Source organism: Molossus molossus, unplaced genomic scaffold (assembly GCF_014108415.1).
Source record: "Molossus molossus isolate mMolMol1 unplaced genomic scaffold, mMolMol1.p scaffold_m16_p_1, whole genome shotgun sequence".
Classification (NCBI taxonomy): domain Eukaryota; kingdom Metazoa; phylum Chordata; class Mammalia; order Chiroptera; family Molossidae; genus Molossus; species Molossus molossus.
Window position 1 is genome coordinate 117,851,364 of NW_023425344.1, and position 12,994 is coordinate 117,864,357.

Consider the following 12,994-nt stretch of genomic DNA (forward strand, 5'->3'; position numbering starts at 1 on the left):
TTGGAAAGAGGAAGATTAGAGGCAGGAAAATCAGTGATACAGGTTAAGGGCAAGGGTGACCTGGAGCAGGGCAGAAGGAAATGAACAGATTCAAGAGATGTTTGGAAGAATTAACTGGACTAAAATTCTGGTGGGTGTGGAGCCTGAGGGAGAGGAGTGAATGTTGGATAACTCTCAGGTTTATGGCTTAGATGTTGGGGAAGTTGGCAGTTTGGAAGTTTGGATGTGCTGGGGAAGTCCACAGGGGATGAGCCCAAGAGGATGAGGACAGAATTGGGCTCTGAGCCTTCAGTTTCCATTGTGAAGTGGTTAGGGAGGACACCTGGGGTTTAGGTATACTCTGTGTGGCTGGAGGAAAGGGTTGCCCACGTAAACTTCCTGGGCAACCCTGCCCTGTCTTGTTTCTGCCACAACCAGAGGACAGATGTGGGAGTGGGGTGAGATAATCGTGGTTCTCCTTTGGAGAAAGAAAGGCATTGCCTCCTTGGTCAAGAACTTGTCATGGGACCTCAGGTGAGCTCTTGCCCCTGGCTGAGCACCTACTTCCTTGAAGTTTCTTAAGTGGAGTCCAAGCTCATTGTCTCCTTCAGAACCCAGACTCAGAGGGGAAGTCAAGAGACAATGTCAGAGCCCTGGCCGGTTTTGCTCAGTGGTTAGAGCATTGGCCTGCAGTCCAGAGAGACCCGGGTTCGGTTCCCACTAAGGTCACGTGCCTCAGTTGCAGTTTATCCCCGGCCCTGGTTGGGTTGTGTGGGTGGTGGTCACTCGATGTGTCCCTTTCACGTCGATGTTTTTCTCTCTCTCTCTCCCTCCCTCTCCCTCCTGCTCTGTCTGAACAAAAAAATGGAAAAATGTCCTTGGGTGAGGATAAAAAAAAAAGAGACAATGTCAGAAAGAGAAGAGAAAAACCTACTCCAGACAATGAAATGGCAGCACAGATACACACAGGCCCTGGTCCTTCTGCCCCCATTAACAGAGGAAAGACAACACTACCCTTTCTTTCTTCCTGACTTGCCTAAAATTTCTTCCTTTAGGCTCAGTATTGCTCTCTTTAAACTCGTCTGTCCTGATGCCAACTTCTCCCTCCACTCAGGACTCATGCTCTCAGCCCCTTCCTCCACCACGGGAAGAATGTTTATCAGAACTTTTCCAAAGAAGGGAGCAATGGTGAGTCTAAGAGAGGTGTCATGGGTGCAGGGAAGGGTGAAGCAGAGAAAAAGCAAATGTCACCATTTCAGCAGTTTGTTCTTCCTCACCCCCCCCCCCTTAATTTAATCTACTACCAAGTTCCATTTGTTCTAGAATCTATGTGGATATCCTCAAGTCCATCCTCTTCTTCCCATTCCTGCCCTATCCCCAGCTCCAGGTCAGAGTCATTATCCATCTGCACTCAAGCAACAAGTGTTCTAAAGAGTCATCCTGCCTCCAATGTTGCTTCCTCTCCAACCCAACTATCACACTATAGCCTGAGTGATCTTTTAAAACCAGTCCCTCACTCTTCCATGCTTGAAATATTCCAGTGCTCCCCCATTGCAAGCCTCTCAGTAAAGCCCAAGATCCCAATCCCAAGATGGAGAGTCAAAACTTGTGAGTTCTGCCCTGGCTGGTTTGGCTCAGCGGGTAGAGCATCGGACTGTGGTCCAGAGAGACCTGGGTTCAGTTCCCACTAAGGGCACGTATCTCAGTTGCAGTTTGTCCCCGGCCCTGGTTGGGTTGTGCACCCTGGTTGGGTTGTGCAGGTGACAGCCACTCGATGTGGACCTTTCACGTCAATGTTTTTCTCTCTCTCTTCCCTCTCCCTCCCACTCTATCTGAACAAAAAATAAAAAAAATGTCCTAGAGTGAGGAAAACACACACACACACACACACACAAAACAAAACAAAACCAAAAAACGTGTGAGTTCAGCCTCTCCTGCTGCCCAGCATACACAATATTCTCCATTCACATGGAGCCTTAGCCATCTTTTCTGCACACCTTCCCTGACAATTCTCACACTGTCCCCAGAATTCTAGAAGTGGTTGTTGTCTTTTAAGTTTCTAGGACCTCAAATATAATGATATATGATCACAATTCAGCTCTGATAGCATCTCCTATATGAAGCTTCTCCTCCCTCTTCATTCCTGATACTTCTTTTACACACTCAGATGTAAAACCCACTGAGGTGCGATGAGTTATTTCTGGGATGGAAGCTCCTTGAAGGCGAAGGCTCTGACTCACTCACTGGGTAGGTGCTATATACAAATGCCTTTGTGTGAGTTAGAAAAAATGTGCCCCATCCTCTGGACTGACACATTCCTGTGCCAATGTGCATGGCTTGGTCAGTAGAGCATGGCTGGATTTTATCCCCTATTTGCTCTTTCTACTCAAGCTGTTTTGTGCAGGGCACAACCTGCAAAAGCAAATGTACTCAATTATGTCTGTTTCCTTCACAGTGTTTGAGGGTTGGATGCCCAAGGGAAAGGAGGTCATAGGCAGAGAGAGAGACAACTAAGAGGGCACCTTCTGAAGGTGGAGCAGAGGTTGGGCTTTACCTTCTTCAGCTAGATTCTGGAACCTAAAGTGTGGCTGAAGAAAGTGGTTCCAATTTCATGGAGAAGAAGCTGCAGAAGATAGGACAGATGACTGAAGTCTGAAGGAAGTCTTGAATAAAGAGACAAGCTTTGACAGGTGACAAAAATTAGCAGGGGGCAGATGGAGGGGAACAAAGGAGGTTTCAGTCCAGCAGTTACCATCAAATTTCCCTTAGGGATTTAGGCTTTCTCTTTGGAGTTGACCCAACATCTCCTGGTCCCAGTGATAAACCTTCCTGTCTCCAGGAGCTCAGATTGATCTTATTCCTGCTTCTCCAGCAGATGGCAGCTGTGCCCAAGACCCAGTACTTGCAGGGAGCTGGGCACCCTCCTCCCTCCATGCTGGTGGGCTTGAGGCCAGGTGACTAAAGCTACCGCTGCCCCTGGCAGGCCCAGAGGAAAGATTGATGGCACGGACATTGCTGGGGCTGGCCAACAGAGCCATTGATTTTCATTTAGGAGAATTAAATATTAATTTTCACTTTGTTAAACTGGGAGGGTGAATAAAGCCAATCCTGGCAGTGCCAGAAGAAGCCAGTCTATATTGGAAGATTGCAGATGAAAGCTGGGAGTGGGGGGAGCACAAATGTTTTCAGTCACCAACACTTCCGGAACCTTTGACCCTGTCTGTCACCTGGTTGGTTCAGGTGACAGTGATTGAATTCTGGAGCCAGATTACCTGGTCTCAATGCCCAGATCTTCATATTTGTAGCTACATACCTTGGGCAAGTCACTTGTTTTCTATGACTCAATTTCTTCACCTGTAAAATGGGAATGCCAATAACAAAACCTTCTTCATAGAGGATTAAATGACTTCGAACATCTAAAGTTCTAGAATCAATATTATTTCTCTTTTCTCCCCCAGAAATTATTCCAGTAATCTAGGGCTTAAAACCCTTGATGTCAGGTGCCCTCAGCCTCATAGAGTCCTCTAGGTGCCCCTTTTCTTTTGGAACCCTGTCACTGGATGAGGAGGGGTTTTGTTCTCCCAAAGTTCATTTGAATTTTTTTTCAGTGCTTTTCATTTGCTTTCAGGATCAAGTCCAAACTCCTCAGACTGAATTCCAAAGTTTCCTCTTCAACCACTGCCCTCTGTGGATCTTCTCTGTGCCAGGCCCGTTCTCTAATAAGTCTTCCCCCCATACTTCCAACCTCATTTTACACCCATCTTGTTCCTTTAGTCTCTGCACCTTTACCATGCTGTTTCCTACATGAAATGTTCGTTTGTCTCAGTTGATAATTCTAATTTGAGCAGCAGAAGTCATTTACTCCTATGGTTGGATGAAGGATGACTTCTACTCCTCCTCCTACTAATGCTGTTATTACTACTACCACCACCACCAGCTAACTATTGAGTGCTTATTGTCTACCAAGCACTGTGTTAAGCACTTTACATGACTTAGTTTATTTAATTTTTATAATAGCCTTATGAGTTCAACCTTATAACTGAGGAAACTTAGGCTTAGAGAGATAAAGATTTGCTCATGTCACAGAGTTAGTGAGTGGTGGGGTCTGGATCCACACCCAGGTCTGCCTGACTCCAGGGCCTGCATACAGAGGACTGGTAAGGGTGACAAGTTAGTGTTACTTGATACTGAATCTTCAACAGTGAGGCTCAAATTGCTTCAATTACTAGGATAGGTTCTAGGATCTGACACCCCATTAACAGCTTGATCAGCTCTAAGCAAAGCTTGTCCCATTGCTTGGCATATACAATCGAAAGGGATGACTTCTTCATACTGAGCTGAAATTAGTGTGTCTGTTCTTTATACCCCCTGATCCTGATCCTGCTCTCTGGGGCCACTCATAGAAAACCAAATCCCTTTTCTGAATCTGAAGGTGGTTACCCCACCCCAAACAATAATGTTTGTCAAGATACTACTCTGTGACAGGCTCTTGCTAAGACTCAGTTAATCCTCATGATAGCCTAGTGAGCTAAGTGTTAATATAACCAAGTCCTTATAGATGAGGAAATTGAAGATCAAGAGGCTAAGTAATCCAGAGACACAGAACTGGTAAATGGCAGAGCTGGGATTCAAATCCAGGTCTTTGAGACTAGAAAACTAGTACTCTTAATTATTATGTTATGATGCCTCCCTATTAAAGCCCCCACTAAAATCTGTCTTCTCAGATAAATATCTCCAATTTCTTCAAACTATCATACCATATATATTTTATGTCCCATCATGGTCTCTTTATGGTAGGCTAATGACCCTCTTAAATCTGAGGCCTAGAACTGGATATAGTCCCAGGTTTGACCTGCCCAGGGCATTTCAATAGTGCTTTTGCTCTAGACACATCACTCTTTGGACAAGAGAAAATGATGATGGGTAGTATGACTACTGGATCTTGGTGAACCTATGCTAGTTCCTTACAATTACCACTGTCTTCCTGCCTCATGGTCAGTAGATTCCACTTTGCCTTTTGATTAGCCATTAGCTAAGGCCATACTAGGTGCCACTGATATATAATGGCCCAGCTGCCTGTAGAATCAGGTCTCTCATACCTTAGCCAAATGTTTAAGATATAGAGGAAAGGCAATCTTGGTGAGTCAAGGCACCCTGAAAAACATCACAGGAAGAAGACCAGAGGGACATGCCATCAAGTCCCCCAGAACTAGAGAAAATGGGATACCAGCCCAACAGAGCCTCTAACCTATGTATCTGCATACATGCTCACACCAGTGACAAATGACACTTGAAGCCATGATTTTAGCCAAGGTGGAAGATTGTATAGTCCACAACACTGATGTCTATTCTAAAAGATGGGGTGTGACACTTGGCCCAAGCGTCTTGAGCCCATTTCTCTGAGCCAGAAGACTGAATATAAAAAAGAACCTGTACCTGTTCAGGTCACAAGTAAGCCCTCTTCTACAAAGATGATTCTGCTGCTAGTTTCTGATTCCAATCCAGCTCCTACATACTGCTTTGCCATGCATGGAGAGCATGTCCCCAGCTTGAGGTGATTCCCACCCCCCCAACACTTTTGGACTTACCCCTGGCAGGGTCTTCTGCTCGTGCAGTGCACTCTGGGCCTTGAGAGCAGAGTCCCGGGCGCAGTAGGTGAGGAAGGCACAGCCTGGGGAGGAAGAGGCTGGCTCAGGGGGTTTCCTGAAACCCCCAATACTCTTCCTAGAAAGATCCCATTAAGTTGACAAACTCAAGGCCATTCTCCTTTAACCAAGGACACTGCTTCTTCTCTGCCTCCTACCTTCTCTGAAGGGAGGGCCTTCATGTGCTTATGTTTCCGGCTCTGACTCTCTCATTTTCTCTTGGCTTCCTGCCTAGGAAACATGTGTACTCACACCCAGTCACATGCTCACACAATCCCACATCTCTCCTCACCACTCCAGCTGTAAGTCCTGTTGGGGTTAAACCTCCATAATCCTCTTTGCCTTCAGCTTTAACCTCAGCCATCCCTTTCCTTTTTGGATTCATACTCATAGAGTATCCCAACTCAGTTTCAATGGGAGGAGGCAGAGAGGAGGAGGAGGGTTGGGAGCCAAGTCCAGGAACCCATAACTTCTTAATACTTCCTCCAAGTTTGAAACTGAGGAATGGGTTAATTTGAGACTTGGAAAATGAGGCTGGTTTAAGGGCTTTCTGTAGGTAAAAACTTCCAGTGATCTCCCATCCTATCCAAGGAGCTTGATCAGTTAGCTCTCCCAAGCCTTCAAGATATGGCTTCTTAAAGGGTTATTGTGCCTCATATCTGACTTCATTAAAAGAGCCAGTAGATGTAGGGCAGAGAATGAGTCTGAATTGAACCAAAGGGTCAATCCTATCCCTCTAGGAAGCACTGAGGTTGGGATCTCTTTCTTTTCAATAGGCATTGAGTACTCACTTAGAAAATATTTATTGAATACTTACTTATTTTGTTGGGGCATTTTGATGGGCTTGGGGATAAAGTGGCAATAAGACAGATACATTCTCTGTCCTCATGGGGATTATGTAGAGGATCATGAAGGGCATGCAACTGAGTCCAAAGAATTGAGTAATGTCTCAAAGAACACATTGAGTTCTCAATAATAAACAGAGTCTAACCAGGTGACAAAAAGGGTGGTGATTTCAGACAGAGGGAATAGCACACATGAAGACTCAGTCAAGAATTCAGTATGTTGACAAAATGGATGAAAGGCTAATATAGTTGGGGATTGCTAATGGGGGCAGAGTGGCCAGTTAGGTATGCAAGGATCAGGTCATCTATATAGCCTTGTACACCTCAGTCTGGATTTTGAACTATTTTCCTAGGAGCAGTGGAGAGCCACTAAAGGGTTTTAAGCAGGGTTGTGATGTAAGATCTATTTCTAAAAAGAGTCTTTGAGTGTAGAAAGGAGAAATACTAAAGGGAGAGAAAGTGGATGTGGGAAGGAGCTTGGTGCAGTTTTCCACTTAGACCTCAGCAGACTAGAAAGGCAAATGGGAACATTTTCTCCCATGTCTTCTATGTGGGTTCTCCCTTAAGGTGGGTGGATATCTGCCATTTGTTGTGTGAAAGGAACCTCAGAAAACTTATTGTATCAATAGGGAAACAAGCTCAGAGAGTGTGTTAGTGGCAGGAGGTTGAGGTTGTTTTCAAAAACACTGTGGCTGCCTCCCTCTGTACCCAGCCACCGAAAGGAAAATGAGTCACTGGCTTTTGGACATCACTGTTGCTGGGGAGAGGATGGAAAAGGTGTTGACTTGGAGACCCTCCCTGATCATTTTGCAAGGCAAACCTGTCTTGGAGAGTTTTGGGTTAGTTTAGAACTAAATCACCAAACACCTGCTTCATCTTACATCTCTGCTCCATCTTCTGCCACCATGCCATATCAACTGACATCAAAACTGGATAGGGCTGGGGCCCTATCTGAAAGGTTCAGGGGCCCAGTTGTGGCCTGAAGGAGCCTGTGTGAACCACCTGGGATGGAGATGAAAAAATGGAGGAATGGGAAGACAGAGAAGCATGTTAAGACAGATGAATGAAAAAAAAAAAAAAAAAAAAAAAAAAAATTAGAGCTAAGTGGAGAAAGGGAGGGAGGGAAGAAGGGAGGAAGAGAGAGGATGAGAAAATAGTTTAGTGACTCTGATAGTGAAAAGAGTAAGAAGAGTGAGAATTAAAGGTATTCTATACATTCCCCTTACTGTAAAGATGGCCCAAAAAAGATTAGCTTGAATTTATATACTGAAATAAATGTCTAGAAAATAAGAAAACAAATTGCTGTGGATGGATGGACAGCCAGGAAGCTGGACTGCATTAGAAGGAATCTGGATGGTATAGTCTTATTCTTTTATGCCCTATTTAATACAATCTCAGCCCAAATGGTAGAAGTTGCACTGCTACCTAGCTGGTCCAGATCTTCTATGGGCATTTATTTTCCTGAAGCTCCTGTATTATTGTGTCTAGGAACTTCCCAAAGCCTTCCAGTGGAAAAGAGATGGCAGCCTGATTATAGCTCTTAGCCCTTGGGAAAGTACCTTTAGCTGTTACCCAGGGCCCACCACCTTTCTTCTAAAAAGATCATGGAGGATAGAAGGTAAACCTGTCCCCCTTCTCGCCAAATCCTAAAACTGCATATGGTGAAGGTAAGGAGGGATAAAGGTGTTTCTCTTCAAGTCATTTTCTTCCCCCATCTAAGTGACTCTGGCTTTCTGACTCCAGCTAGCCTGGCCAGACTTTTCTGCATGTAAACAGCCTCCTCCCTCTCTCTACAGGAAGAAAGGGGTGTGGCTGGACAAGACTATGTTGTCTCTATCTCTCCAGCTAGGGCAGGGAGAAGACCCTTTTCTGCCTCTTCAACCTGACCCACCCTAAGGCTTTGGTCCACAGACTCTGGTCCAGGACTAGCTTGTGAGGGAAGGAAGGCAGGAAGCTATAGGAGGATTGGGGAGGGGCAAAAATAAGGCACAGGATTGGAGAGATTAGAGAATGAAAGTAGTGTGGTTTCAGCTGAGAGAAAACCTGAGATGGAGGGGGACATAAGGTGGCAGGAGTTCCAACCTGAGGTCAGGGTTCTGGTCTCAAATCAGAAGAGGCACACTATGTTGTGATTCTGGCAGGGAGTAGGAGAGATTTACTGTTAAACATGAGGGTGGAATTTGGAGCTGAGAGCCTCCTGGGAAAGAAATTGGATTTTGTGAGTTAAGTAGGCCTGGGTTCTGAAGAAGGGTCAAGTTTGGATCTATGGTATTTCAGTTTGGCAGTCTGAGTGAAAAGAAGGCTCTAGAGGTTGGTTGGACTTGGAGGTCAAAATGAGGGATGCAAGTCCAAGATATGTGTGTGGATGGTTAGGCCTGAGTCAGGCGGCACCAGATGAAGATGTTCAGGAATGATTGAGTCCAGCATTGAGGAAATTGAGGGCATTAGAGACCTAGAAGGTGGAATAAATTTCCAAATTCCAGAATGTGGGATGTCTAATGGTAGGGATGGAAGGAGGTCCAGCTGAAAGGTGGGGACTGTTGGGATGTAAGAGGTGAAGGGTAGGAAGTTGGAGGTTAGAGTTCAGAACATGTCAGGGAACCAGAGTGATTATCAGAAGGAACATGTCAGATAAAATTCTGGGTCGGGGCTCTGTGGTCTGAGGAGGATGTTGGGTTGAAGTGAGGCTGGTATTAGACTGGTGTTGGACTGGCTCTAGGTAGGGCTAGGGTTGAGGCTGGAGTTTGGGCTGGGCCGAACTCTAATCAGATTGGGGCTGGGCAGGGCTGAGCAGAGCTGGACTGGGCTGGGCAGGGCTGGGCAGGGCTGGACTGGACTGGGCTGGGCAGGGCTGGGCAGGGCTGGACTGGGCTGGGCAGGGCTGGGCAGGGCTGGACTGGGCTGGGCAGGGCTGGGCAGGGCTGGACTGGGCTGGGCAGGGCTGGGCAGGGCTGGGCAGGGCTGGGTAGGGCTGGGCTGGGCTGACCCCGCGCACCTTTGTGGAGGCCGGTGAGCCGGTCCTTCAGCACCGTCAGCTCGTAGATGCGGCCGAACTCCTCGAACAGCGGCTTGAGGTCCTGCTCGTCTAAGCCCCGCGGGATCTGCCCCACGAAGAGCTTGATGGCGTCGTGGTCCTTCATGGGCACGGCGGGACCTGGGTTTAGCCCGCTGATGCCTACGCCGCTGTCCGCGGTGCTGAAACCCAGGCGCGGGACGGGGCCGGCGGGCGGTGCTGACCCTCCGGGCGCCGCGGCCATATCCCCGGCCGGTCCGCCCTCCCGCCAGTCCCACCGGTCCCGCCTGTCCCGCCGTCCCCTCCCTGGACCGCTAGCGAGGGCCAGGAGGGAGGGGGCGGGGACGCTGAACAGGGGGCGGGGTCCTTGGTGGAGGGGCGTAAAAGGAGTGGAGCGGGCTAAAAGGGGGCGGGGCCGGGGGCGGGGCAGGCCCGGACAGAGCCGGCGGGATGCTGGGGTCCGGCTTGAGGTCCTCGAGCTGCGTTCTCTGGGCTCCTGCCCGAGCTTTCCCGGAGCTGAGCCCGGAGCTTCTGACCCCGTGATTTATGACGTCAAGCAGAGGGGCCGCGGAGTCTACGCAAATAATTTGCATAATGAGGAAGCAGCGGCCAATCAAAACTGGAGCTGACTGGGCTCTGCCGGGGGCTAAGGGGCGGCTGGACTCACGAGCTCCTGCTCGCCATGACAACCGGACCTTAGGGTGCCCTGTGTATTCATCGAGTGTGTGCGGGCGTGGCCATGAATCGCGCGTGTGCGCCTTGTACTGCATGAGGGGAAGTAGCTTCGTCATGGGTGGTGATGTCTGCAGGAGTCGGAGTTACTCCCTCCCTCACACACAGGCACACACACCTTGGACCACAGGGGCCTTTCCTGCGAGGGTGGACGGGGATCCCTCTTCTTTATTCCCACTGCCAAAGCCAATTCCTTGGAGCTATCCTACCCCACCTCATCACACATCTCTGTCTTCGAAGTCTTCCACCATCTTTATCCACGAGCCTCAAACATGTTCGTCTGTCCTGCATCCCCTCCCATCCCCATTATTTTTAATTTTAAAGAAAAAAAAAATGGAATAAAATAAAACAAAGACACTCCTGGAACACGGATTCCTCCTCAGGAGAGGGAACTTATATTAGTCATATTTTCTCAGATACCTAGTTCATTCCAATTCCGTGAACTAAGGAGTGTTATTTACCTTTTTGGACAAGAAAGTTGAGAATGAAGGAGGTTAATTTGGATCAGGCCTCTCCCTAACACCTGCTGAGCCCAGGGCAAGAGAAAAACTGGAAATAGCCTAACTATGTGTTTTCATATTTAAAAGTTGTCAACCTGGATGGGTGGCTCGGTTGGTTGGAGCATCGTCCTATACATCATGTTTCTCTCTCACATCAATGTTTATCTCTCTGAAATTAATAAACATATCATCAAGTGAGGATTTTTTAAAAAGTTGAGCACCCTCCTCCCCCAGTGGTTGAGCGTGGACCCATGCACCAAAAGGTCGCCAGTTCGAGTCCCGGTCAGAGCACATACCCAGGTTGTGGGCCCCATCCCTAGTGTGAGGCATGCAGGAGGCGGCCAATCAATGTTTTCTCTCATCAATGTTTCCATCTCTCTCTCCCTCTCCCTTCCTCTCTCTCTCAAATCAATAAAGAAAACAACATATTTTTTAAAATGTAGGCAAGATGGTGGCTACTGAGAGGGTTGGGGAGGCTACGCAGGACAGTGGAGCCCAGTCAGCCCCAGCCGCTCCAGCAGTAGCAGCAAGAAGAAGTGATGGTGGCTGAGGCTGGAGAACCGGTGGCATCTCCTATGGACTACGGGTTCCTCAGCCTGCACTCACGGACTTATGGTCTGTACAGAGACAGAAAGGAATGGGCTGATATAGATCCAGTGACACAGAACGATGGCCCTAATCCAGTGGTCCAAATCATTTACAGTGAACAATTTAGAGATGTTTATGATTATTTCCGGGCTGTTCTGCAGCATAATGAAAGAAGTGAACGAGCTTTTAAATTAACCAGAGATGCTACTAAGTTAAATGTAGCCAATTACACAGTGTGGCATTTCTGGAGAGTTCTCTTAAAATCACTTCAAAAGAATCTACATGAGGAAATGAACTACATCACTGCAACAATTGAAGAACAGCCCCAAAACTATCAAGTTTGGCATCATAGGCTAAAAGATCCATCTCAGGAACTTGAGTTTATTACTGATATTCTTAAATAGGATGCAAAAAATTATTATGCCTGGCAACATTGACAGTGGGTTATTCAGGAATTTAAACTTTGGGATAATGAGCTGCAGTATGTAGAGCAACTTCTTAAAGAGGATGTGAGAAATAATTCTGTGTGGAACCAAAGATACTTTGTAATTTCTAACACCACTGGCTACAGTGATCATGCTATATTGGAAAGAGAAGTCCAGTACACTCTGGAAATTATCAAACTAGGACCACATGATGAAAGTGCATGGAACTATTTAGAAGAGATTTTGCAGGATTGTGGTCTTTCTAAGTATTCAATCTATTAAATCAATTACTTGATTTGCATCCAAGTCACAGTTCCCCCTACCTAATTGCCTTTCTTGTGAATATCTATGAAGATATGCTAGAAAATCAATGTGACAACAAGGAAGACATTCTTAATAAATTATTAGACTTATGTGAAATTCTAGCTAAAGAAAAGGACACTATAAGAAATGAATATTGGAGATATATTGGAAGATCTCTTCAAAACAAACAGCACAGAAAGTGACCTACCAGCAAATGTACAGCAATAATACTATCTAGAAGAATTTGATAGAATGCTTCTATTTTTTTTAAGAGACTCTAATGCAGGAGTTTAAAACTAGAGTGATCATTCCCTTTGCCTGTGGTGTAAAACATGCATTGCACAGGTATTGCTTTTTAACAAGAACTAAGTACGATGTTCCTTGGGTGCTGCTGCCATTCAGACTGGCTCTAAGTGACTTGATTCTTTTAAAGCAAAGTAATTTGGGGGGGAGGGAGAAGAAACAAAGTCCCAAAAGAAACTTTTGTAGTCTTGTCGACATTTACTGTAATCCCTTGGTATCAGCTCCTCCCTAAATGATATCTGCATCAGAATTTGCAGCATTAATGATTACAGATAACTTGTATGTAATGGACATGAGATAACTTAAATTTCAGTTCAGGAAGCAAGGAATGCAATTGTTATGTTACAACTGCTATGCTACATTCACAGTCTCTTGCTATCTATCACTGTAACCAACTAATGCCAAAATAATGGTTTTGTAATAAAATTATAGATGTATCCTAAAATAAAGTTGTAAATCAAATTGAAATTTGTTAAATAAAATATGTTCACCCCTCTTGTCCGGCCAGTGTGGCTCAGTGGTTGAACATCAAGCCATGCACCAAGAGATCACTGGTTCAACTCCTGACCAGGGCACATGCCCAGGTTGTAGGCTTGATCCTCAATAGGGGACATGCAGGAGGCAGCCAATGGATGTTTCTCTCTCATCGATGTTTCTGCTT

General features: G+C 46.4%; 1 protein-coding gene and 1 pseudogene across 6 annotated transcripts in view; one reads left to right on the forward strand and one right to left on the reverse strand.

Moving 5' to 3' along the window:
• Window positions 1–9,726, reverse strand: part of CELF6 (CUGBP Elav-like family member 6) — a 28,600-nt gene extending 18,874 nt beyond the window's left edge. For 3 of the 6 annotated variants that reach the window (XM_036257276.1, XM_036257284.1, XM_036257267.1), the window contains exons 1-2: window positions 9,465–9,726; window positions 5,568–5,650 (exon numbers count right to left, since the gene is read on the reverse strand). In XM_036257276.1, the coding sequence (XP_036113169.1) occupies window positions 5,568–5,650; window positions 9,465–9,726 (345 nt within the window). The remainder of the gene's footprint in view (window positions 1–5,567; window positions 5,651–9,464) is intronic. The other 3 variants (XM_036257297.1, XM_036257290.1, XM_036257303.1) reach the window with 1 other exon arrangement.
• A 1,509-nt stretch (window positions 9,727–11,235) lies between these two features.
• LOC118618230 lies at window positions 11,236–12,258 on the forward strand (annotated as a pseudogene).
• Window positions 12,259–12,994: the final 736 nt, after the last annotated feature.